Genomic DNA, 27,815 nt, shown 5'->3' with positions numbered 1-27,815 from the left:
CGATCTGCTTTACGGCGGCAGCGCCGTATGATGTAAACAGCAGGGATTTCTTCCCCGCGTGTTTATATTTAGCCTGCGAGCCGCGATCGGAGGCTCGCAGGCTGTTCACGGAGACACCCTCCGTGAACTGACATGGAAAGACTGCTCGAACGAGCGGCCGTTGCCATGGGAAACCACTTACGACCTGCCGCCGCCTATCGGCGTTAGGCGGTCGTTAAGTGGTTAATACAGCCTGTATTCTGCCTTGAAACATTTTATTGTTATTTCCTGTTATGTCATGGGCATCAAGTAGAGGAACATATCCGATCAGGACAAAAACTGCAATAAAAAGCTCAAAACCATTTTCATCAGGAAGAAAATGCTCTAACCATGCTCACCTTCTCTCCACGTATCTTAGCTTTGTTTTGTTGTCTTTCGTTGAAATTCTGGAGTCTGATTTGCTTGAGTCTTGCTAAATATTCCTGTTAGGATGAAAATAAACAAATTATAATGATCTCATGTTCTTTTAGTATACACAAAATGTTTAGCAATAGCAGAAGAAGACTTGACCCTCGTACACATTTATGAGGACAGTCCACCATCAGGGATCAAGTCTTGATTCCTCAGGTGACAGTTCAGGGCCAAATCTATACAGAAGTGTTGCTAGCCAGCAGGCATTTCAGAGGGTGGAGAGCTGATTGCATGGCACACAATGAATCAGCATGGAGAGGAAGGGTGAAAAGGTGAACAACGCTCTCGGGTACTGTGCACACACAAGATGCATGGCAGAGAGGGCCCCCGCTTGGCTGCATGGTCGAGAACCATCTAGCATGTGTACAAGGCTTGAAGCCTTGTAAACACGCTCAACAGATGTTACAAATGACTGTGGATCTACAGTTAGGGCAACATTTCAGACGAGAGCACTGTATAGACACATTATCAGGAATCATTTATCCGGCTATAGTTGAGCAGTGTGTACAAAGAGAGACAATGGGCAGTACACAAACAAATGGCATCCTGTGGTATGGATAAATAAAAAAGATAATTCATCTCCCAGTGATCTGACGTGGTAAACCACTATCGGATGTTAAGGGACAACTGAACACATACTAAGCTGAGATGGTGCACAATGATTGCCTCAGCTGAGAATCATTTTGTGTGCACTAGGCTTAAAGGGACACTATCGATTTTAACGTGTGTTTTTTAACCTGAGTTTGAGAGAGTTCCTGAAGTGCTGGTAAATAATGATGTATACATTTCATTTGCTTATCTCTTGTTTACTATAACAAATTCCTTTCACTCTGAACTGATGGCAGTCTGCTGAATTCTGAAGGGAGAGTGAACAATGAGGGGAGGGGGGGTATTTCCTTCACAGTGTAATTTCTTCACTGTTAACTCTGTGTGTAACTGTTTGTGAGAGAGAGCTCTCAGAAGCTGCCTGTTTCTGAGCTGTCCGCAGGAGAGCAGAGGAAATGTAACTTATTTAAAACATTTGTAATGGTCTGTGACTCCACAGCTTTTCATACTTTTTTTTGCTTTTAGGGAGAAATACTCTGTAGTCTGATAAGCAAAAAACAACACTGGCTGTGCATTGAAGCTGACACCCCCACTGCAAATGATTTGTCCCAACAGAGCTAAATCCTACACACAATGAACTAAAGATTTTGCCTCTGATATTTAAAGGGACTCCGAGCAGTGCAAACACTATGGAAAGATGCATATCATTTTAAATCTCTCTTTCTCCTCTTTCGAATGATATATAAACCAGCACCCTACGCTTTATAGTTTGCTATTTTCGCGATTGAAATTGCTGCGGCTGCGATTTCGATCGCGAAAATAGAGAAAACTAAAAGGCGTAGGGCAACGCTTTAGGGGTCGTCAGAAAGAGGAGAAAGAGAGCTTTAAAATGATATCCATCTTTCCATAGTTACATTGTATTACACAGGGCGACTTTTTCTCAAAGTCAGCAGCTCCATTCAGCAGAAAAAGTCGCCCTGTGTAATACAATGAAACTATGGAAAGATTGATATCATTTTAAAGCTCTCTTTCTCCTCTTTCTGACGACCCCTAAATCGTCGCCCTTTGCCTTTTAGTTTTCTCTATTTTCGCAATCGAAATTGCGGCCGCGGCAATTTCAATCACGAAAATAGCGAAAACTAAAAGGCGTAGGTAGGCGGTTTATATATCATTGAAAAGAGGAGAAAGAGAGCTTTAAAATAATATGCATCTTTCCATAGTTTCTGCACTGCTCAGAGTCCCTTTACACATGAAAAGTAGGAAAATGTTTACATAGCTACTTAGACATTATTTGTACATTGTCATTTTAGAACACTTGGGTATTGATAGTGTTCCTGTAAAGAACCTTATAGCTTGAGGTTTGTTACGTAACAATATGAAAGACACAATATGCTCTGCTAAAAGTAACTAGATTTCAGAACAGACAAAGCCAATAATTTGTTTAGCGAACCAGTGAAACAAAATCCCACAAATGCTTAGAAATCTAATTCCTAGATAAAACTTCATTTAGTGATTTTTTTTTTGATTTTTTTTTACATTTTATTTCATGTACTGGGTTTAGCACTAAAATATATAGGTTATCTTAAAAGTGTTTTCAAGTCTGAGGACTTTGCTTGTAATGTTAGACATCTTATTACTGTAGCAGTTAAGAGATGCTCTCTTCTACTGACAAAACATTGCTAGGTGGATGTGTTAGTGTATCACTGAAAATTGAACATTCTGTAATATTTTGTCGGTTTCTAATAAAAAAACAAAATGGACTTTTATTTTAGTGCTAAACACAAAAATGTACTAAAACAGCATTATACATATTATTTAAGAAAGCAATGCAGTTCGCAAAAGTCACCAAACAGCAATCATCATTCACTACTCCATTTGGAGATGGAATATTAGATGGGATGGGATGCTATTTATCAATACATTTCTTGTATTCAATACTACTGTTTATCTCTATATTCCATTTCAATTAAGGGCGTCAAGTAAAAAGCACAAATAGACCACAACAGCAAATGTTTGCTGAAGTGATGGCAAAAGATTGAGGGCATTCAAGTAAATGGAGAGATTCTCAGGCCACTTAATCATGCAAGCATCCTACAGATGGAAATTCTATTACATTTACAGTAGCGATGAAGCATGACAAAACATTCCTAATAATCGCCATATAGGAGAGAATAGCTTTTGTAGAACAGAACACTGGCAGAATTGGTGCAAATCTCATTTGACAGCAAAAATAAAACATGTCGGACACAAATGCATGATTAGGACAAGGATGGCATGAGCAGGATTACAATGCAGCCAACACGTGAACACATATAATTTGTTAGCACATTTACATTTAGGAAGTAATGCAGAGCCTCAGGTAGCAGTGGGTTACAGTTTTCCTCTATGTGTTAGTGTAACACACAGGAAACATGCACAGAAAGGGACATGACCAGTGATGCCAAGTGGTGCAAGGATGTTGCGAAGAGGCTCAGACATGCGGGATGCCTACCTGTTCTTCTTTGTGTTGGGCTTTCCCTCCTCCTGCAGAACTTGGCCTGCCTCCATAGATAGCTGTCAGGTTGTACAGAGCATCCTGTTTATCATGTAATGTATGAAGCGTAAGAATGGTGGGGGCCACATCAAAGGGTTTCAAATAAGAAAAAAAATGCCTCCTAAAGTCTCACACTTATTTTTTTTCTTCTAACTTTCAAAACCTGTGATCATTATTTTCCAGTAGTCCAGCTGTCCAGGTTTAAAGATTTATGAACCAGCGCAGCATACATTTCCCTTTTTTACTTAGCAAAAACAGCAATATTTTTCTTCCAAAACCTTTTGCAAAATTAATTTAAAATAACATCCCATTAAATGCATATAAAAATGGCTCGGGAATTAATTTCCCGTGCTTACGGGCTCATATGACCTGCTTTCAGAGATTCCCAAAAACAGCACTTTCTGCTCCAGTGCACTCTGTGCTTCATGAAGCTGGTTAAAATGGACTTTCACACCTTGTTTTACATTACTACCATCTGACCTGCACATAGGGGCTGGTTTACAAAACACATCTCCCGGATTCTCTCATTATCGATTTCTCTATATGAACTAACTTTTCAGCATAATAATAATAATCAGACAAAATGAGTTGCCTCTAACATTTTCACTGTACTTTGTACTTTTTCTGGTTTTCTGGTTGCTAAGAGCAATATATATGATATAGGCTCAAATTCACCAGGACAAATTCTGTACAAATTTCATGTAAATTTACCTAATTTTAGACAGACTTGAAATTAGATTTTTACACATGCGTTATAGTTCAGTAATTTAACAAAAACTGTTTAACAATTTACTAAGATTTTTATCTCATGCAGTATTTCATTTGGTATTTGTTGGATAATTGCAGTGCAGGGAAAATAGATGAAAGGTGTAATACATTTTTTTTTATGCTGAAAAGTCCAAGCTGCATAAAATTAACATACATTTTATATCAGCTCAAAACCAATAGTATCTTATTAACCATTTGAATTACTACATAAGTATTGTTATATGGACTTTTTTTTTTTTATTAATATCTTGCTTATTTTCCTGAATAGTTACATCAGTTTTCACCTTTTCTCTGCTCCATTTCCTCTCTACTAATATAACCTTAACACATGGCTGTTTGTAAGATACCGACAGCTCCAGGCTGGAGATAAATACTGAACATCTCACTTGGTTTTACCCCAAGCTCTAATCAATTGATATTTATTGAGGTATTCACCTCACTAGTTGCTAATTTTCCATGTGTTAACAGCCGTGAATTGACATTTCACAAACAGTTTGCTAAAATATGGCGGTTTTCTGCTTTACTAAATGTGGTAATGCTTAGTGAATTGAGCCCCTTTAAGTGAACCAGAGACGAAGCACCCTCTTGTATTTTTCCATATATATATCAATGGGAACCTGACACTAACACCTACCCTGCTCTCTGTTTCATTCTTCTCTGCTAAATCTGCCTGTTATCAGCCCTGATAAGAATCCCCGACTGAGCAGTCAGTCTAGCTTTTCCCGGAATGATTATAGCTGAGTCAGTCTTCTGTGATGTCCTTTCAAGCCCAAGCCTGCCCCCTTGTGGCTCTGCTTTGCTGCTTCGAGGATAAATAGCAGCAAATCAGAGTCACAAGGGGGCATGTTCCCATTGATATATATGGTAAAATACATGAGGGTGCTTCGTCTCTGGTTCTTCTTAAATCAGCTCCAAAATTAATTTTCTGACAGGATTCTTTTAAAATCTCCTTGCTTAGTCTTCCGACCTTAACATTACAGATAACTAGATCACCAAGTTTGTGTTGGAATGGGGAAATGAGATGAGAAACACCCAAGGGCAAACCACCACAACTCTAACATGCTGTGATTATGTAAAAGGCTGACTACAACTATGTTTTCACTTGATAAAACAAAAAATGATGATCAACTAATGAAGAGAGGGATCTCAAAGTACCACAAGAAGATACAGAATGAGAAAAAAAATGCAGTGGCAGACATATTTAAAGCTATGAATGTGGGACTGCATTGATTATTCCAGAGTGCTACTCATACTTGTTAAACTGGACAAGCATAGCAAATCTAGCATAATAAAGTATGTTAATAATGACTCTCCTTTTAGCATTACTGGCTCAAAGCATTCCTATACCTGATCACAGTTAGCAGTAGGTGAACAACCTTTCGTTGAATATGAGCAAAGTATTGATACCCCCAGCCTATATCATGATAATGAGTAGCTTTGTGTGCCAATATAATCTGAATCTACATTTTCAACCAGCTTTACTGACAGAACAGGAGAAAGTCAAAGACTAGTTAAAACGAAGATATTCATTCACATTGCCTATTTGACTCATGGAAAGGCTATAGCAAGTTGGATTGTAAAAACAGCCTAAATAGGGGCACCATTTTAAACCAAATTTAAAAATATCATCATTATAAGCAAATTTTTGGCATGAGGAAATTTAAAGCACATTGTCAAATTTATTTCGTCCTAGCCAATTTAAGCCCACAGTATATGTACAAGGTGTGTCTAAAAATAACACGAATGATTGAATAAAACATTTTTATTAAAAGGTGACTGGAACTATAATCTATCCTTTTCACATACACTCTCCTCCTGCATCCACACATCACTGCATACACCTCTTTCATTGATTAAAGCAGTACTCCAGACCTCATATAGTCCATAACTGTGAACAGTACACATGAATAAAGTGTAGGGGCATGTAGTGGACAAAAAGTAAAAATACACTAAAATACATAAAAAAAAACAACATCACCTCCCCATTGTTATTATAATAACCTGTGGTAGGGAAGTGGTTAAAAGCATCTCAGAATGTTTTAAAGGCATTTATGTACAACTATGGATAACTCCTTACAAATATACAGTATACGCATGAGCAGATACTACCCACAGTAGGGAGTAAGTGGCCAATATAGTCATTAGTAAAGTGGTACATGCTAAAAATAATGCTGACAAATTCTTGCCCAGTGCTGTCCAACTTCATGGACATAGACGGACAAATTTCTTTGAAAATACATAGTGGAGGGCTAGCTATAAATTGAGTACCGTATATACTCGAATACAAGTCGACCTCGTGTATAAGTCAACTCCAATATTCAACCCTCTTAAGCTGGATTTCTTTTTTGACTCAAGTATGAGTCTACCCAGCAAAGTTAATGGCTGCACTCTGGGACCAGGATGGGTTAATGATTGCACTGTATAAAGTATTGCAGCCATTAACCCCTCATGTCCATTAAAGGGACACTTAAGTAAAAAAAAATGAGTTTTACTCACCTGGGGCTTCCAATAGCCCCCTGCAGCTGTCCGGTGCCCTCGCCGTCTCCCTCCGATCCTACTGACCCCGCTGGCAGCCACCTCCTGTTTCGGTGACAGGAGCTGACAGGCTGGAGACGCGAGTGATTCTTCGCGTTCCTGGCCACAATAGCGCCATCTATGCTGCTATAGCATATATCATATACCATATAGCAGCATAGAGGGTGCTAATTTGTCTGGGAACGCGAAGAATCACTCGCGTCCCCAGCCTGTCAGCTCCTGTCACCGAAACAGGAAGTGGCTGCCAGCGGGGCCAAGAGGATCGGAGGGAGATGGCGAGGGCAGCGGAGAGCTTCAGGGGGCTATTGGAAGCCCTAGGTGAGTAAAACTCATTTTTTTTGTTTGACTTAAGTGTCCCTTTAAGTGCAGCCAATACCTCCTTCAGGCCCCCAAGTGCTGCAATTATTCACTCCCTTTTATGCAGCCCAGTATTTCCGCCCTGCCCCTTTCCTTGTTATTTGTTGTGGCCAGGACTTTCAGACCTGTTATTTTTTTGTAATAAAAATGTCATTTTTATTTAATTTTTCCCTCCCACCCTCGCGCCAGAGATCCAATCTTCCAATCTCAGTGATCGTCTCGCATAGGCATCAGCCTATGAGAGTGATCTGTATGCCAGCCTCTTTTGGGGACAGCTCAGTGACAGAGCTGTCCCCCGTACAGTGCCGCACTAGATCTCAATAATGTACAAGTACTTTCAGCCTTTTTTTTTTTTTTTTCATTTTACAGCCTGCCTGCGCTCAGCAAGTTTTTTGCGGAGCTCCGCAACTCAGCAGGGATAAGAGTGCACCTGCGCACAATCCCCGCTAATCTCCACCCCCAGGACTTGATGCCAATCAGCGTTAGGCGGTCCTGGGGGAGCGTCAAGTCCTGGGTGAGCCACCTTCCTGACGCCAATCGGCATTAGGCGGTCAGGAAGGAGTTAACAAGAAATGTATCCTGTTCAATGTTAGAGAATGTATTTCTGCAACAATGAAATTGAACAGCATCCTGTACACATGGCAACTGTCAGCTGACTAGCACATGATGCACAAGGACAGCAGTTGTGGGGACCAGCTGAGTAGACTTCAAGGGCCATGCCCCGACTCAACATTCAGCATTTTATTAATAAACCGTAAGCCACATGAAGCTCAGACTTGTTATATATTAAACACACCTTATAGTGCAGTAATCATCCAACAAGAGCAAAATGAAACACAGTTAGATCAACAATTGCATTTCTCTAAACACATTTGGAACTGCTATAGATGTACTGATGGCTGCAAGGAATACGATAGATTTGTGCATGGAACTTATGCTTGCCATACACGATTTCACTACAATTTAACTATGTCATGTATGTTATAGTACAAAGTCTGCATACAAAAAATGCCCAAAGTCTATTATGACCAATAGTCTGTTCCATAGCATAACATAGATGCTACCTTTTTATCATGTGAAGAGCAATGATAAACACTCAATGGGGTTTATTCACTAAACCGTGCTATGATTAATAGCACACCTTATCAGAGATAGCAAGCCTTATCAGAGATAACACGCCTTATCAGAGTAGCATAGTGAGTGCTACGAACCGGCAGGGGCTCAGGGCAGGACGAGTGTCATTGCCAATTGGCAGGCATAAGTTCGTAGCGCTCGCTATGCTACTCTGATAAGGCTTGTTAACTTTGATAAGGCATGTTATCTTTGATAAGGCGTGCTATCTCTAATAAGGCGTGCTATCTCTAATAAGGCGTGCTATTTGTCATAGCACGGTTTAGTGAATCAACCCCAATGGGTTTTTTCAGACATTATAGGCTTGGGTTTTGCACAATAAAGACATCAGTCTTTAGGCACACAAATGCTGATTGCCACTCCATCCTTGTGACATGCAGACAATTAAAGGGAATCTGAAGTGAAAATGCATTAGTAGCAAAGAAACGAGTATCATGTTGTTGATATCGTCATATGGTCTCATATGACAACAGTCCTACTTTCTGAAGCACTACTACATCAAAGAAACAGGTTTAGATAAGGTTTTACTTCAGGGGAGTTCAAAGGTTCATTAGCTCTGCTCTGTTTCATGGTTTAAAATACAGAGTATGGTTTGTAATTGGAAATATTACAGAATGAGGCAATGTAATAAAAAAAAGGAGATATAAACGTAAAATAAAAAATATGAGACTATTTTCTTTGCTACTAATGTTCTATCAATTATCTGTACTACACATACAATTCATGATATCATACTTTTTTTTCGCTTCAGTGTCACTTTAAGGATGTAAGATAAGACTGAAGTAGGAAGTTTACACATTCATTTATGTTTCTCTTCCCTCTGTTTCTAGCCTCAGTATATTTCATTTAAAAAGCTGAATATATTGTTATTCATCAATGGCTAAAAATTCATAATCACTGACCAGTTATGTAATCAAGTTATCACCATGTGACCAAGTTCCATACCATATGTCCCTCAGCTCTCGCCTTGTTCTTCATGGCTTCCTGCTTCCGTTGCCAGAACTCCTCCACCTGCCTTGCTCTTTCAGCGGCTGCCTGCCCTCGATGTCTAAGACACACAACCATTAAGAATACAATCAAACATAACCATCTTGTAACAACTGTGCAGTTATGCTTTATGCATACTGCTACTGTAGCATCTGCCTTAGGCTTAACATACACCATACAATCTTGGTTGTTCAATCTTACCACTTTTATGTAGTATAAAGGCTTATCCAATCAATCATTCAAGGTATTTTCAATCTGTTGGCCCTTATACTACATAGATTTGGTAAATCTGTACAACCAAGATTGTATGGTGTGTGTTGAGCTTAAAGAAGAGAGATATTCTCATTCAACAATACAACAGAAGCAATGGAAATGACCAAAACTACTGTATCAGTAACCCTAGTTCATCGTACCGTATTTTTCCTTGCGAGTGTTAAATAGAGGATTATGCAATTGCTCATACAATTTTCATATTAGATGAAAGACAGACAAGGTTAATTCAAGGCAGGCAAGGCAGTGTTTGTATTCAGAGCACTAGCCTGGTGGAGGATTTTTACATTGGACTAGTTTGTCTAAAAGAGGAACTGTAACCAAAATAACAATGAATAAAACTGTTTACAACATTCATTTATACATGGTCTAGTCAGTGTTTGCCCATTGTAAAATCTTCCTTCTCCCTGACTTACTTTCTAAAATGTATCACAGAGGGCAACAATTTCAATACTGGCAGATGATCTCTGTGGAATGTTCATTTATTGAAATTTCCAAAGCCAGTACTAAAACCTAGCTGGTCCCCTAAAATTATATATGTGTTGTTACAGTTCCTCTTTAAACGCTGTTAACCTATCTCAGTAGCTGTAGCTCAGAATCCTCTAAGTAGTGTTGCTACAATTAATGTTCACTCGTGTTATGGACACATCTCAGCAAGGAATCTGAAGTATTTGGCTTTTTTTTTTAGAGTCCAAACTCAGTGGTGCGGCAGGCTACATACTGAACAATGCATTGTGCTGCTATCACATACAGTGGTTTGCAAAAGTATTCGGCCCCCGTGAAGTTTTCCACATTTTATTCATATTACTGCCTCAAACATGAATCAATTTTATTGGAATTCCACATGAAAGACCAACACAAAGTGGTGTACATGTGAGAAGTGGAATGAAAATCATACATGATTCCAAACATTTTTTTTTACAAATAAATAACTGCAAAGTGGGGTGTGTGTGTAATTATTCAGCCCCCTTTGGTCTGAGTGCAGTCAGTTGCCCATAGACATTGCCTGATGAGTGCTAATGACTAAATAGAGTGCACCTGTGTGTAATCTAATGTCAGTACAAATACAGCTGCTCTGTCCGGCCTCTGTTATCTAAGAGAATATTGGGAGCAACAACACCATGAAGTCCAAAGAACACACCAGACAGGTCAGGGATAAAGTTATTGAGAAATTTAAAGCAGGTTTAGGCTACAAAAAGATTTCCAAAGCCTTGAACCTCCCACGGAGCACCGTTCAAGCGATCATTCAGAAATGGAAGGAGTATGGCACAACTGTAAACTTACCAAGACAAGGCCATCCACCTAAACTCACAGGCCGAACAAGGATAGCGCTGATCAGAAATGCAGTCAAGATGCCCATGGTGACTCTGGACGAGCTGCAGAGATCTACAGCTCAGGTGGGGAAATCTGTCCATAGGACAACTATTAGTTATGCACTGCACAAAGTTGGCCTTTATGGAAGAGTGGCAAGAAGAAAGCCATTCTTAACAGAAAAGCATAAGAAGTCCCATTTGCAGTTTGCCACAAACCATGTGGGGGACACAGCAAACATGTGGAAGAAGGTGTTCTGGTCAGATGAGACCAAAATGGAGCTTTTTGGCCAAAATGCAAAACGCTATGTGTGGGGGAAAACTAACACTGCACATCACTGAACACACCATCCCCACTGTCAAATATGGTGGTGGCAGCATCATGCTCTGGGGGTGCTTCTCTTCAGCAGGGACAGGGAAGCTGGTCAGAGTTGATGGGAAGATGGATGGAGACAAATACAGGGCAATCTTGGAAGAAAACCTCTTGGAGTTTGCAAAAGACTTGAGACTGGGGCGGAGGTTCACCTTCCAGCAGGACAATGACCCTAAACATAAAGCCAGGGCAACAATGGAATGGTTTAAAACAAAACATATCCATGTGTTAGAATGGCCCAGTCAAAGTCCAGATCTAAATCCAATCGAGAATCTGTGGCAAGATCTGAAAACTGCTGTTCACAAACACCGTCCATCTAATCTGACTGAGCTGGAGCTGTTTTGCAAAGAAATATGGGCAAAGCTTTCAGTCTCTAGATGAGCAAAGCTGGTAGAGACATACCCTAAAAGACTGGCAGCTGTAATTGCAGCAAAAGGTGGTTCTACAAAGTATTGACTCAGGGGGCTGAATAATTACGCACACCCCACTTTGCAGTAATTTTTTAAAATTTTTGGAATCAGGTAGGATTTTCGTTCCACTTCTCACGTGTACACCACTTTGTATTGGTCTTTCACGTGGAATTCCAATAAAATTGATTCACGTTTGTGGCAGTAATGTGACAAAATGGAAAACAGTTGGGAATACCGCTCAACCGTACTATGGTAGACAGTGCAGGGACATAGGCAGCCGTGCCCAATGTAGACAAATCAAGGAGGAAGGTCCGCACAAGTGTCTCCAATATCAAAAATATATCAATGATTTATTCAGGACGTATCCATAAAATCAGAAAGCATTCCACTAACATGTTTCGGACACCAGGTCCTTAATCATAGTTGTTGAACAGCTTAACAAGTGAGGTTTAAAAAGAGAATAAGGGGATGGAGCAGTGAAGGGCGGGACGGGGCCCCTCCCACCAATAGGTGGGAAAAGAGGAAAAACCTGAAGGTCCAGTCCCCCATGCCTCTACACACACCCCATAATGGAAATGCATATTAAAAACCACACGTGATTTAAAAAGGAGCAGAATAACATGTATAAGGGGTACAATAACAGATGTGGCTCTCAAACATAAACAGTGGAATTCAGTAAAAATAAACATATAACATGTAACAGTATGACAACATATGATAAAAGAATCACTGTTTATGCAGGGAAAAAATCATTAGAGTAAAAACCTATTACGCCAATTATCCCGTGACCAAAGCCAAATCCCACCTGGCATTCAGTCCCTTCGGTGACCTAGTCCCAAGACGAAAAATCCAGTATGCCTCCCTCTTTCGTATCATAGCATCAAGGTCTCCTCCCCTCTTGGGCAAAGAAACCTTCTCGATGCCCTGGAAAGAGAAACCCGACATATCCCCACCATGTGTGATACGATAATGTCTGGCGACATTGGAGATGTTTTGGGTAGACCAGTTGGCACCCAGAAAATGCTCAGAAATTCTGGCCCTAAGAGTCCTAGTGGTGCAACCAACATATTGTAGAGAGCAAATTCGACATGTAACCAAATAAATAACATTTCTGGAGTTGCAATTGATAAACTGCTTAATGGTGGATCTACACCCATTAGACAAGGACTCAACAACCTTGGTCCTAGTGTGTAACATGCAATAGTTACAGGTAGGGGTCGCACACCTATATGATCCCTTAACCGATAACCATGTAGAAGAGTCAGTCGATGAACTGAACAGCGTGGGGGACAGCAAACTGCCGAGAGTAGGGGCACGTCTACTTACAAAAGCAACACCCTCCTGAACAAAAGGCCGCAATTCATCATCACCTTCCAATATTGGTAAATATTTGTTGATGATGCGCTTGACATCATGAAATTCAGAACTGTAGGTGGTGACGAATGCAGGTCTCACATCAGGATCGCGGTTGGTGGCTTTGGCCCTTATCAAATGGTCTCTAAACATTGAAGCTGCCCGCTGTTTGCCCCTCTCAATGGTCCACCTAGGGTACCCTCTATCCAAAAGGCGCTTTTCCACTAGCTCAAACTCGCGTTTAGTAGCCAAGTCATCCGAGCAATTCCGGCGCGCCCTAATGAATTCGCCCACCGGAATTGCCCGGATGGTATGAGTGGGGTGACAACTGGTTGCCTGTAATGTGGAGTTGCCAGCACAGGACTTCCTGTATGTCTTAGTATGGACGATGCCCAGAGTCGGGTTGCCCACCAAGGTCAAATCCAAATAATCAATCGATGTGGAGTGCCACTGGTAGGTAAACTGCAAGTTACACTGATTGTCATTAAGGTGGGCCATGAATGGTTCCACTGAACCCGAGTCACCACTCCATACCACCAGGATGTCATCTATGAATCTCCCGTACCACGCAACCTGCTCAAGATGGCGCCCCCCACCCCCAAAGATGTGGAAATCCTCCCACCAACCCATATAAAGGTTGGCTAATGAGGGCGAGAATTTGGCCCCCATGGAGGCCCCACACCTCTGGAGGTAGAAGGCACCATCGAACATGAAATAATTTCGGGTCAGGAGATATTCAGTAGCAGCACAGATGAAAACACGGAGGTCAGAGGAGTAACTAGAATATCTAGCAAGGTGGTATTGGAGGGCAGTCAGTGCCAAATGGTGGGGGATGCATGAATACAAGGCTCTAACATCTATAGTGAGCCAGCTGTACTTGGCCACCCAACTAAAACTCCCCATGCTAGCCAGCAGATGTTTAGAGTCCTTGAGATATCCCGGTAATCTCCTAACCAGGGGTTGTAGCATAGAGTCCACCCAATCACTAAGGCGTTCCCCCAGAGAGCCAATGCCCGCAACAATTGGTCTGCCCTCAGGAGGAGCGCCCGCCTTGTGTATTTTAGGGAGATGATGGAAAACTGGGACCACAGGCCGGGTAACCCCCAAATAATCAGCAAGTTTGTGGTCCAAGACTCCAAGGCTCCTACCATAACTGAGAAGACTAAAGAGCTGTGTCTGATAGTCCTGTGTCGGGTTCCCTGGCAACCTAATATATGTAAGGGGGTCCTCGACCTGTCTAGAGGCCTCCGCTCTGTAGTCCTCAGCATCCAAGATAACTACCGCCCCTCCCTTGTCAGCATTCCGTATAACCACATTGGTATTGTCCCGAAGGTGTCTTAAAGCTAAGGACTCTGCCCTAGTTAAATTTGACCTCTGTCTGGTAGGGACGCTGTCTGCCAATCTGACTAACTCCCTCTCCACTGACTCCTGAAAGATCTCGACAGGAGATGATCTAGCAGTCAAAGGGTAAAAATCTGGGTTTCTAATTCTGACAGGCTGAACATCATCCAGGGAAACTAGACTGTCGCCCTCAGACATCAAAAAATCTAGAGTCCAGCGGGCGCATGTGTCCTGAAAACTCCCTATATCAGGCAACTCGGCCTTGATGTGGCCGCTGCTTTGACAGCACTCCCTGTCGGATTTGAAATATTTTCTAAGTAAAACTGATCTTATAAACTTATTGACATCTAATAGAGTGTTAAAGATGTCAAAATGAAAAGTAGGAGAGAAAGATAATCCCTTAGATAAAAGAGTCAGTTCTGATTCTGAAAAGGTATGGCTAGACAGATTGACAACATTGGTAGGTAAAGAATTCTGACAAAGTGGAGAGTTACCCCTGGTGCGATGTTTTACACCCGCCCTCCGTGTCCTCCTCCTCCTTTCTGTTTCTTGTGGATGGATTTGTTCCCCTTGAAGTAGGAGGGGTTGTACATCAAGTTTTTTGAGGGCTCTGGACGGGGACTTTTGGCCTGTTGCTCTAAGCGGGGCTCATGTTCTGTGGGCCTAACAACAAGATTAGAAATATTACCCGTTGGGTTCTGACGGGCAGCCTCAGGGTGTCTGTCATCCGAAAACCCCACCCTCCTCCTATTCCTGGAGCGTGACCTCCTAGTATTATTGCTAGGAGACCTATGTGTGGCTTCCCACCTTCCCCATTCATACACCTTATCATGTTTATAGTCATTAGTGTCACGGACATATTTAACCCTTTTAGTTTCGGCAATCATAGCTTCCAATTTGGATATGTTATTGCACAACCTGTCATGCAAAGAGTCATATTGTTCCAACGTGTTAAATTTGCTTAGATCCAGCCTCAGTTCAGTAATCTTAAGTCGGATATCAACGAGTTTGCTTTCCTCGTATTTAATTATCAGCCTCATGAGTTTCAGCGAACAATCTGTGAGAATGGTGTTCCACTCCATCACAAACTCATCAGAATAGACCGTGGTGGGAATTTTCTTAATGCGTAGGCCCCGAGGAATTATCCCCTCAGCTACGTATTGTTTGAGAGTGGACAAGTCCCACCAGACCTTAGTCTCACGGTTCAAGAGGTTTTCCAATTCCAAGAAAGCAGTTCTCAGTCCAACCTCAGGTTGAATATCACAGGCAATGTGACAAAATGTGGAAAACTTCAAGGGGGCCAAATACTTGCAAACCACTGTATAGACTACAGGAGAAGCAAAAGGTCAACATTCTCATTGTATTGGTCCCTTAACTATTCTACATCAGGTTGACTTATAGAGATATGGGCAGCCTGTAAAGAGTAAGTGGTTTATTTGTTCCACAAAACACTTGTAGATATTATGACACCAAACTGGGGTTATGTAGTCAACATACAGTACATATTTGTAGTGTTCAGCAGATTTTTTAATCTATGACAAGCTATCTATAAATAGCTGCCTATGGAGGAACACTGAATTCTTTGAACTAGGAAAATGGTAAAACATTTCAGAAGTCTTTATAAAAGTTCTACAGACCCATCTGCAAATGCTTGTCGGGAGACCTCCTCCAGTCTCTTCAACTCCTTCTTCACCGCGTCACCATCAGGCAGAGCATAATGAACCACCGGACCATTAGCATCTTGGGGCCGCGCTGCAGGTCTGCAGATACAATAGAAAGATTATTGTTTTCCAGTGTTAAAGGGCCACTTTGCATGCAAGCTGGAAAAGAAAGATTATCATCTTATTGCACATCTCTAGTGTCCAGTATTCCTATTCTTAATTGGATATCCTGAACAATGTATTACATTCTACTATCCGTCATTATGGCGCCTCTTTAACCACTTCCTCTCCCCTGGGACCAGCAACTACGTCCCTGCATTTCCCCATATCTCGCAGGGATGTAGCTACTACGCCCCTTGCTGTCGCGCACTGCCACTCGCCCACCTCGTTCATTACCGTTGCCGATCGCTAGACGGGAGATCAATTAATGGGAACACCGTTCCCATTCATTGATCTAAGTCCCCGTGTGAATGGCCGCGGCCATCAATGAGATGGTGCCGTCATTCACAAAAAGCGATACTTACACTTCCCCGCCTTACTTCCTGTTTGAGAAAGTAATACTAGGAATACATATGAAAGTTATGGGCGAGGACATCTTGTGGTTAAATAGTAAAATTACATCCACAAACTTTTTTTTTTTTATATTAAACAACTTTTTTACATTTAAAATTAACCCCCTATCTCCCACATTCCCCAATAGTTATACTAAACATTTTTTGTAAAAAAAAAAAGTTTATTAATAATAATAATAATAATACAGAAAAAAATACATTAATAGTTACCTTAGGTACTTAACTTTTTAATATGTATGTCAAGAAGGTATTTTACTGTTACTTTTTTAAACTATGGGCTTGTAATTAGTGATGGACGCAAAACTGAAAAAATGCACCTTTATTTCCAAATAAAATATTGGTGCCTACATTGTACTAGGGAAAAATTGTAAACCTTGCAATAACTAGGGCAAATAAAATGTGTGGGTTTTAATTATGGTAGCATGTATTATTTTAAAACTATAATGGCCGAAAATTGAGAAATAATTTTTTAAATTTTTTTTATTTTTCTGTTAAAATGCAGTTAGAATAAAATAATTCTTAGCAAAAAGTACCCCGCAAAGAAAGCCTAATTTGTGGCAAAAAAACAAAAACAAACAAGATATAGATTGTTTTGTTGTGATAAGTAGTAATAAAGTTATAGGCAAATGAATAGAAGGAGCGCTGACAGGGGAAAATTGCTCTGGTTTTTTAAGGGGAAAACCACTTGGAGGAGAAGTGGTTAAATGCCCATTAATAGTGTGATTTTTAGTCAACAATCATATTTTCAACTTGATCATTCTGAATGAATAGAAAGATTGTTTTTAATTGATCCACAGCATTAATGGATCCAAAATATTCAGAGTCAAAACCAGTTGTGATCGTATATATGTAAAAAAATTGTCATGCTAACTAGTTCTTTAAGGAAATGATCAGTATTGATTGAGCCCATCTGCTTTTCTGTATTCAATCTGAATGGTCTTTTCATAAATATGATAGTTCCATACGAATTACACCATATGTACTTTTAGTCTAAATGAAGCAGTAGTATCTCAGTCAGGTGCGGCCAGCCACTAATTGTAAAATGAAATTTTTGAACACAAAGTATAATAACAATTAAATGCTGCTTTCATTACTTTATTGGCTGTAGGGGTGTCAAAATCCTTTTGTCAGGCCTCTTGCATAACACATGCGATTCTGATGATTTTTTTACGATGTGATTTTTGATTCTGATTAAAAAAAGCACTGCATACTGCTATGGTTTTTAATCAAAAAATTTGAATATGTTTTCTATCAGTTTCTTAAAGAGAAACTAAAGTGAGAGGGATATGGAGGCTGCCATATTTATTTCCACTAAAATCATGCACATTGACTGGCTGTCCTTCTGATCATTTAGGCGTCAATAGTGTGAACCTCACACCTGAAACAAACATTCAGAAATATCTTATCTGCACGCTTGATCTGGGCCTATGGTTAAAAGTAGAATGCTGGGCATACACCGCGCGATAAGGCGCCGGTATCGAGCCAGTGGCTCAATGCCGGCGCGTCCCCGTTCGTACGCGCGGGTGCATTAATCGATTCCCGCTAGTCCCCGCGGGCACTTCCTCCTCAGCACTTAGTTTTTGCATATTGTTCGCCGCGCGGGGATCGAGCCGGGAATCGATCCCCAGCGTGATCGGACACGTCTGATATCAATGGAGCCATCAGCGGCTCGATTGATAACAAGGAAACTGACCGTGTATGCCCAGCATTAGAGGCAGAGGACAGCCAGGCAATCTGCATTGTTCAAAATTAAACAGGTCATCCTCCTTATCGCTCTGGCTTCAGGTACCATTACATTTGTGTAATTGAATAGCTAGACCATGTACCTCTGTCCAGCATCAAGGTTCTGCACTTCTGCTCGGTGTTTGGCCTCTCTATCCTCTGCTGCCTTTATATTTTCTTTCTGTTTCTGCATCTGATCGATGATGGAATGATAATGCTCATATGGTGAACGGACTGCAGCTTGTGCCGGTGCTGCTCCTCCACCTCCCACAAAATAAGTAGCCTGTGTAAAAAGAATATATTGAGAACTAAAAAAACTCTAAACTGCTTTCAAATACCATAACACATATTATCCGCTTTTATTAGTTGACCTTAATTTCTCCACTTCCTCCTGAGCCAATCACATTCTTCCAGCCCTGCTCCCTTGCACGATTTATTCGCTCCATCTAAAAATATAATGGTGTATTTTTAGCAATACAATTTAGTGTAAAGACATGAATGAGTGAAGATCTGAAAAATCTTTGGATATAAGAAAGTAAAAATGCTGAGATAGAGCTACTGTAAGCGGTCACTGAGTATTTCCTGCTTGCCAGGCTTTATGCTTCAGTGTTTTCTGAGTCACTAGCCTGGAACAATCATGATGCCAGAAAAGTGAAAAGAGAAGTCAGAACATCAGCTCTGCATACTGGCTCTGAGTCAGTGACCTCAGACGTATCCAAGGCAGGAGGTCAGCATGAGAACCAGGAAGCTACTATTCTTTAGAAGGATGTTGACAAAGAGTAACTACCACATGTTTTACTAAAGATATGTACTCATTAGGCCAAGTGAGGAGGGGTGAAAACCTGTCATCGTTGATGCTACCTGCGCTCCTGTCGAAAAGATTTCCCATCACCTTCCCTTTTCTATGATAACTGCAGACAGGACAGAGAGTCCTGGTAGCCCAACCTACCCCCCACCCCCTTTATTGTAATCTTGATCTAACATTTAGCATTCACACAACAGTTCCTCCAAGAGCCAACATTTCTTTATCAAGTTACACAACGCTCTAGTCTAGGCAACAATCTGTTTGTCCCTTCAGGGTAAACCGAAAAGGTTTATGCCTAATACACACCATACAATTTTCTGTTACATTCTTCTGTAATGCTGGGCATGCATGGTTCGTTTTATATTATCAATCGAGTCGCTGATGGCTCGATTGATAATATTTAACCTGTCCGATCACCGCGGCGGGTCGATACTGCGCTCGATCCCCACGGGCGGACAATAGTAGAAACGAAAAGGCAGATAAGGAAGTGCCCGCGGGGACAAGTGGGGATAGATCCGCGCGCATGCGTGGACGAGCGGTGACGCGCTGGCTCGATACCGGCGCATAATCTAACCATGTATGCCCAGCATTAGATTTTATGAAAAATGTTCTGTAATTAGATTATTTTCAGTAAAGTACTGGTAGAGACTGGTCATTATCTCTGGTGCATTGTCTTCTGGTCATCTCCTGCTGAGTAGAACAATGCCTAAATGCTAGGCAGATAGTTAATTTCCAACATGTTGGAAATGATCTATCTGGCAGGTAAATCTACTTACAGAAAATTGTATGGTGTGTACTAGGCATAAGTGGGGAGTCTCTGCTCCTCTTCGCACTCAAATATGTGATGTATATCCAGCAGATGGCGCCCGTGAAGCAAGTTATTTTCATTTTGGGCTTAGGCCTCATTCACACCAGTGCGCTTCTGTCTGCTTTTTTTCAGCAAAATGTATCTGTTAACCTATATGTGCTGAAAAAAAGCTGACAGAAGTGCACAAAGTGTGAATGAGGCCTTAATTCCACTATAAATCACAAAAGGATGTGCGTTAATGCTGCAACGCAGGAACAAAACAATTCTTTCCATTTTGCACAGATCTGATTCAATTATACCATAAAAGATATGCATGTAGCAGTACATTTTGAAGGACAACTGAACTGTGAGGAATATGGAGGCTGCCATATTTATTTCCTTTTAAACAATACCAGTTGCCTGACAGTCTGCTGATCTCTTATGCTGGGTACACACGTTGCGATTTCCCGCTCGATTTGCGGGATCGATTCGATCATTTCCAACATGTTCGATCGTGTTTCGATGGATACAGCTGTCGATTTTGCATACTTAATATGCAAAATCGACGGCTCTATCCATCGAAACACGATCGAACATGTTGGAAATAATTGAATCGATCCCGCAAATCGAGCGGGAAATTGCAACGTGTGTACCCAGCATAAGTCTTTGGGTGCAGCAGTGTCTGAATCACATACCTGAAACAAGCACATGGCTAATCCAGTCAGACTTCAGTCAGAAACGCCTGATCTGCATGCTTGTTCAGGGTCTATGGCTACAAGTATTAGAGGCAAAGGATCAGCATGATAGCCAAGCAACTGGTATTGTTTAAAAGGAAAGAAATATGGGAGCCTCCATATTCCTCTCAGTTCAGGTGTATTTTAAAAGTGCTTCGTATCAGAAATCTTTAGTGGGATTGCCAGACGCTGCTTCCTATAAAATGTCTGCCTTACATTTCCAAGATGTGACAAATACTGCATTGTAAAGCATCTAGTGGAAATTAACCCTCACTACTAGTTATAAGTGGCTCTGTGCTAAATGCAGATTAATATGTTGGCCAGTGGCTTTAAAGTGGACCTGAACTCTTGCACAGGACAGAAGGAAAACAGAGAAATGCACCCTGTATGTATTTAGAGACTTTAGCCTGTCTAATGCCCCCTCATCTGTGTCTAATCACAAGTTGTAATTTGATTCCTCAGCTGTGTCAGCTGACTGGCACGGCAGAGGGGCTAATTTGAAAGCACAGGATGTTAACAATATGTCTGCTTCCATAAAAGCAGAAAGTAGATACATTGCATATTTATGGCAGGATTTGTGTCAGCTGTAACAAAAAATATTTTTCTTTAACAGGTTATTATGCTGTTGCGTATCTTTTAGAGCAGAAAAGAAGTTCTGTGTTCAGGTCCACTTTAATGTCCAAAAATACCTTTCAGACTTTACATTCAAAAAATCTTATGTATTAATGTATAGTAGAATCCCTTTATAATAAACTCCAATAGACCGGGAAAAGTAGTTTACTATATCAGAATGGGTCATACATTTTATATTTATACAGGCACAATTACTGGGACCTGAGGATTGAGTTTACTATATCCAGAGGTTTAATATATCAGTTTACTATAACGAGATTCTACTGTATAAGCTCTAACTTGGCTGCCATCTATCACCCGTTTAAAGGACATGAACATAGACAGATAGATTTGTCACAAAGTGCCCTTTTTTTTCTTTTAACTAATAAGGCATTCTGTTCATTGCCAGGGTTGATAGTTCAGCTAAAATGTACTGTCATCTTGCTGCCACCTTGTGGACTAAAATGCTAGGAGATGAAAAGCCAACACGAAAGACAAAGGTTATGCAACTGTGGGCAAAAGAATACAAAACAAATGAAAAGTAAGAAACAACTGCCAAGTTTGTGATCGTGTATATTTTGTAATCATGATCAGACATGGCTGCTGGGAAAAAAAAAAAAGATCAGACTACATGTGTTCAGTGATGTGAGGAAAGCGGCAGAAAATGAATACACGTGGGAAACAGGGATATGTCTGAAGAGATTTACAAAGAAACATTATGTACAATCAATCTGATCAGGCGGCTTACCCGTTCCTTTTCCAGCCGCCGCAACTGCTCTGCTTTCAGTAAATTAATCTACAGTGGGATTAGAAAAGAAATATTAACACTTCAAACCACACATGGGACTAATTTGTGACAACATGAGAAAGAAGAAAACGGATGTTATGGCCCATAGAAGCAAGTCATGTGTAAGTATTCATTTTCTAACCAGTACAAGAAGAACTGTCTGGTGAAACTTCATTTCTTGGTTTACACTCATTTTTTCTAACTGCAGTGCTGAAAAGTGAAGGTTTACGTTGAACGATTAATTTTTACCCTGAAACTTGTAGGATAAATATGCTTAAAGTAAATCTGAGATCAAATGTGGTGTCATCACTAATGGCCTCCTCTCATACATTACATGCTTCCGGACCAGCCTAATTTTAATCTAGGCCCTGTTTGGGACCCGTTATTCCTGCCAGGGCGTAGGTCTCAATTAGCAGGTCGCACAGACCCGCTGTTACCGCTAATCTCCCACCACTGCAACCCACCCGCGCTGCTGTCACTATGACAGCAGAGCTCTGTGGGCCTTTCATTGGCTCCTGACCCTGTGAGCCAAATTATTATAAAAGTTACATTTTGTTTCTGCTACAATGTATGGTGAGGATATTTGATTTTGAAATAAAGGTATATTTTTCGGTATGTAGTTTTCTTTTTCCTCCCAGTACTGCAAGGATAATAAAAAATAAAAAGTTTATAGAAAGTGTAATTAGTTGCTATATTATGCAGAGCGTGTGGCTTCAGAAGTAGGCGAGGTTACAGAGGGTGGCTAGCATTTTCATAACAACAGCCCCCCCCCCCCCCCCATTAAAGCTTTCCCTGGTATTGGTCCCCTTTCCCCATTTCCCTGGCAATCCTTAGTAGTGGTCCCCCCAACCTCCCCTTGCAGAGTAGTAGGAAGCATTGCTGGGTAACTATGTCTCACCTCTCCTGGTTCCTGGGGTGATCACAGCACCCCTTCACTTGAACTAATGCTGGCCTCTTGAGACTGCATGTACAGGGTCCTGTCTGACATCAAGCGGAATTAGATCAAGAGACTACAATCAGATCAAGTGAGGGAACAGAGGATCGCCACAGGAACTGGAAGAGGTGAGACGTCTCTACCAGTGTTGTTTCTTCTGCTGCAGATCTCTGAGTCTCATTTGGTTTTATCTGAGGCCTCAATGCTGCCATTGTGATTAACTGTATAGATGTATATTGCATATTATTGTTTTTGCACTTGTACTCTTGCCTTTAATTTTCCCCCTGACAAAGCCCCTGTCTGAGGCAAAACACGTTGAGTTTAGTTTAGGGTGACTGTGTAACAATCTGTTTTCTAGCATGATTTTAGGTGGGATGTAGCATCAGTGGGCTAGTCCTTGTTAATCACCCCTGTTGCCCGCTATTAAACCTTGGCGGTTTTAACTTTGCGATTAAAAGTTATGTTTTAACTGTCTCCCATTGAGGATGTGTGTAATTAGCTACATACAGGATGATGATGAGTGTGGTATACAGACAGCAGATAAATTCTCAACCATATTATGAACTGTGAAACTCTGTATCTTTCATCTCATCTGACACCTGCCAAGCACACTTGAAAAAAGTATATCATTTAGTATCAAGTGAACATTCATAGGAATAGCATCAATTACCTAGTAAATACAGTAGATAACAGAACACACCATGGGAATAAAACAAAAACAGAACCAGCCATACATACATGCAGAGGACCACCCACCTGCTCCCTCTGCTTCCTCACCTTCTCCAGCTGTCTAATGTCCACTCTCTTCTTCTTGGCCACATCCTGCAACAGAAATAATTATGTTACCTATCACTAGTTACTTAATCAACCTTCTGAGGTATATTCTGAGGATATTAGTGGAGTGGGGACAAGAAAAGAATGTGATTAGAGGTAAAGCATGGGAAAAGGAAAGGCTTGGTGGCATTTACTTTGGGTTATTCATCTATCTGCCAGCAGTGGAACAGCCGGCACCACAAATGGCGCTGCTGATCCCTCCAGCTCTATAGAACAAGAAACCAGTGACAATAAAGACAGCATGGGGAACAGTCTGATACCTCAAACATGTTCCTCCCTTCTTCTACAGGATTCACTTTCTTCTTGGGCACTGCTGGGGCCTGGACAAAAAGTGAAACTACAAATTAGAAGCTGGTCATTTTATGACTCTGTGGAAACTTGTGGGGAACTAAGCTTATGAAACCATGTTCTGTAGGGTCCATTGTAAGAAAAAAAAAAAATCAAAAAATTATGTAACATTTAAGAGGATTCCGCTTATTCTGTTCTGGCCAGTCAGAAAACAGATGGGATTTTAAAGAGTAAAACTCACAATATTTTATTTTTAAGTCTGCAAATAAATTCACTTACCGTAAAATGGAAATCACGAATTAGCATTTAAGCCTTCTGATGAAATAACTTACCTGCACTTGATCACGTGTATGCTACAAGGAATAGTCCACAGAGAATACCGCTCCACTCACAGAAAGAGACAGTGCTGGAACAAAGGGCTGCCCAGCCCAAACTGAGATCAAGTAAACAAAATCGACACAGTATCTCCACAAACCAATATTTATTCAGGACGTATCCAAATCAGATGAAAGCACTCAGACTAACATGTTTCGAACCTGCACGGTTCTTAATCCTAGCCATTTATGACTTGCATCTACAAGGGTCTTATAGAGGATGGTGGAAAAACCAGGGGAGGGTCAACAGACAGGCCAAACCCATTATGGGTGGCAACCCAAAGATCCGCACCCTCCTAACTGGCTGCCCCACCAACCTTAGCAAAAATTTAAAATATAATAAAACCCAAGGGTAAATGACAAAAATAAAAACCAAAGACAAACAGACAAATGCACTGAGAGATAAGAGCACATCACCAATTATACATTGTTTTACACAATTAAATTATGCACATATATAAGCATATGGTACAGATATAGCCCAGAAACAGGACAGATGATGAAATGTAGTATGAAGACAAAAAAGGGGAGTTCAAATGGGATTAACCAGTCACTAGGGCTAAATCCCACCTGGCATTCAAGCCCATGGGGGCCCTAGTCCCCAATCGAAAGATCCACAAGGCCTCTCTCTTCCTAATCATGGCTAAAAGATCCCCCCCCCCCCCTTTTGAGTAAAAAGACCCTCTCAATACCCTGAAAACAAAAACTGGACATGTTGACCCCATGTTCTGCACGAAAATGTTTTGCCACATTCGAAATACTGTTTGTGAGCCACCCGGCCCCCAAATAGTGTTCAGTAATGCGGGCCTTTAAGGGTCGGGTGGTACACCCCACGTATTGAACTGAACAAATGTTGCAAGTAATTAAATAGATAACATTTTTACTATTACAGTTGATAAAATGTTTTATGGGGGAAAACATGTCCATTAGAGAAGGAAACAATGGTCTGGGTTATCGAATGCATAGAACAGTAGTGGCAAGAAGCCACTCCACATCTGTATGACCCCTTAAAGGTAAGCCATGTCGAAGATCCAGAAGGGGATTTGAATAAGCTAGGCGATAAAAGTCATAAATGGCTATGATTAAGAACCGTGCAGGTTCGAAACATGTTAGTCTGAGTGCTTTCATCTGATTTGGATACGTCCTGAATAAATATTGGTTTGTGGAGATACTGTACGGATTTCGTTTACTTATGCTACAAGGAGGCATGAACAGGGCCAGCGCTTCCATAGAGGCAAAGGGGGCAATTGCCCCAGGGCCCCCAAACTGTGTCCCCCCTCCCTTCCAGTAATGGTGACCCCTTGCATGCCTGTAGGGAACGAGGAAGAGAGGCACAGTGGGGAGAAATCCAGAATGCATGGTGCTTCCTCCAGTGTCCTGCCTGGGTTAGGTAAGACCCCAAATGTGTGTACACTTTAGATTTGAAAGTTTTGTAAGGGAAAGGAGTAAGGTAATAATGGGGTCCCCAACAATGCTTTTGGGGACATATGACGGACACCTAATGATTTTGTGTGGCTGAGAGGGTGGTGAGATGGGTCCTGGGAGTCGGCTCAGAGGCTCAAGGAGTGGGGGGTGGAGGGAGGGTTCATTGCTAGGGGGCCCACAAGTTATTTTTGCCCCAGGGCCCCACTGAAGCTAGAGCTGGCCCTGGACATGAAGATGATATAAAAAACTCATATGGTTTCAAGTCCACTGGTTTGGTCTGTGGTGACAATTATATGGTATATACGCATGCATGGAGGTGCATAGCGCCACATGAGGACGCGGCTTTAGCTGCAATGCTTTAGTCCGTGCCTCACTTAAGGGTAATTCGGGTTCTACTTTTCCCCTTGAGTTGCTACAAATTGGAGGGGGAAAGTATGCAAGGTCGTCTGCTGATTCTGCGGCAGAGAGGCATCACTCGGCCCAACTGACCGGGTAGCGTACTAATACATATACGGTATACAGGGATCAAGAATGCTTTGCATTGGTGCTATGTGTTTAACACAGAGACTGGTATCTAGTGAAGCCACTTACAAGCTAAATAAAGACAGAGATTTCTAGCTAAACGTGGTGGATGTGCTTGAAAAAATAAGTTAATTTTAATTATCATGAACGCAAAATCCCTGATTGGCATCTCTAGAGGTCTTCAAGTATTTCTAGTGGAGATACAATAAGTGATCCAGTAACCTGGAATGGAATAATCCTTTCCAATCCTATCTCAGACAATGCTCAACAATGACCTTTTCCAGTGTAGGCCCAATAGTCTGACCAAGGAAAAATGGCTGCTGCTAGGGGGCGCTGTTGCCAGATAAAGTGTCAGCCACTTTAGAGCAAATTGTCAGACTAAGTCCGTCACTTTAATCGTCGTTGGCCCCACACACCCTTTTAGGTACTACAATGTGCCGCATTGTACCAATATGCTGGCGTGAGCGCAATGGGGCTGAGCTGCAGTGTGCAAGCTGGCCCCTCCCCCAATGTCAGATCACCACCTTGCTCTAGTGCAAGGAGGAGGAGACCCACTGGAACCCCACAGCAATAATACGTCTCACCGTATTTGCTTCAATCAGACATACATGATGCTAACCTTTCAGCAATCAGCACTATGCTCCAATATCAACTAGGTGAGGGCTGAAGTCTTACTTTATAATAGCAGATGGTTCTTAAAGCACATTGCCAGTCACAAATTTAAAAACACAACCTCACGACTTGAGTTATTCTGTAAGAAGTGCTTTCTGCAGCAAAAGGCTTCTTCCGGACTACTTCATTCTCACCATTTAGGCTGAAGAGCAGCCGGTATACGCCGAGACTATCACTATACCTAATCAAGGAACTCTAATACACATACAAGAACAGACCCTTCAACTGAGTACCCAGATAGATTTAGGAAAACATTTACCGGTATGTAAACCGCGGGAGGGTTTTTTTTAACCTTTTTTTTTTTTTAGCATGTAGCTAGCCTAGCGCTTGCTACATGCTTTCCCCCTCCCTGCGGCGTCCCCCTGTACGCGCCGATCGCCGCCGGCGCGTATGCCTATCCGGAAATCCCGTTCCGAACGGGATTTCCATGAGGGCTTCCCCCGTCGCCAGGGAGTCCAGATCCACCCCTCAGCGCTGCCTGCCACTGATTGGCCAGGCGGCGCACGGGTCTCGGGGGGAGCACCCTCTAATGCGGCGGGTAGTGGCGAATCGGTGCGGAGCGGCGCCGATCGTAAGTAACACGCAGCTAGCAAAGTGCTAGCTGCGTGTATAAAAAAAAATTATGCAGATCGGCCCAGCGGGGCCTGAGAAATCCTCCTGCGCGGCTTACCCAGTGTCCAGCACGGGGTTACCGCTAAGGAGGTTAAGAAAAAAAAATTAAT

The 27,815-nt window shown here is 41.6% G+C and overlaps 1 protein-coding gene across 4 annotated transcripts in view; it reads right to left on the bottom strand.

Moving 5' to 3' along the window:
- NEK1 (NIMA related kinase 1) overlaps positions 1 to 27,815 on the bottom strand; it is a 208,340-nt gene that overhangs the window by 117,159 nt on the left and 63,366 nt on the right. For 2 of the 4 annotated variants that reach the window (XM_068278807.1, XM_068278810.1), the window contains 9 exons: positions 24,073 to 24,132; positions 23,756 to 23,800; positions 22,006 to 22,053; positions 18,691 to 18,765; positions 18,424 to 18,602; positions 16,002 to 16,124; positions 9,266 to 9,368; positions 3,488 to 3,571; positions 378 to 461 (listed from right to left, as the gene is read on the bottom strand). In XM_068278807.1, coding sequence (XP_068134908.1) covers positions 378 to 461; positions 3,488 to 3,571; positions 9,266 to 9,368; positions 16,002 to 16,124; positions 18,424 to 18,602; positions 18,691 to 18,765; positions 22,006 to 22,053; positions 23,756 to 23,800; positions 24,073 to 24,132 — 801 coding nt within the window. The remainder of the gene's footprint in view (positions 1 to 377; positions 462 to 3,487; positions 3,572 to 9,265; positions 9,369 to 16,001; positions 16,125 to 18,423; positions 18,603 to 18,690; positions 18,766 to 22,005; positions 22,054 to 23,755; positions 23,801 to 24,072; positions 24,133 to 27,815) is intronic. The other 2 variants (XM_068278809.1, XM_068278808.1) reach the window with 2 other exon arrangements.

The sequence above is a fragment of the Hyperolius riggenbachi genome, chromosome 1 (assembly GCF_040937935.1).
Source record: "Hyperolius riggenbachi isolate aHypRig1 chromosome 1, aHypRig1.pri, whole genome shotgun sequence".
In the NCBI taxonomy this organism is placed as follows: domain Eukaryota; kingdom Metazoa; phylum Chordata; class Amphibia; order Anura; family Hyperoliidae; genus Hyperolius; species Hyperolius riggenbachi.
Note: the sequence above shows the minus strand (reverse complement) of the source record. Positions and strands in the feature narration are given on the sequence as shown.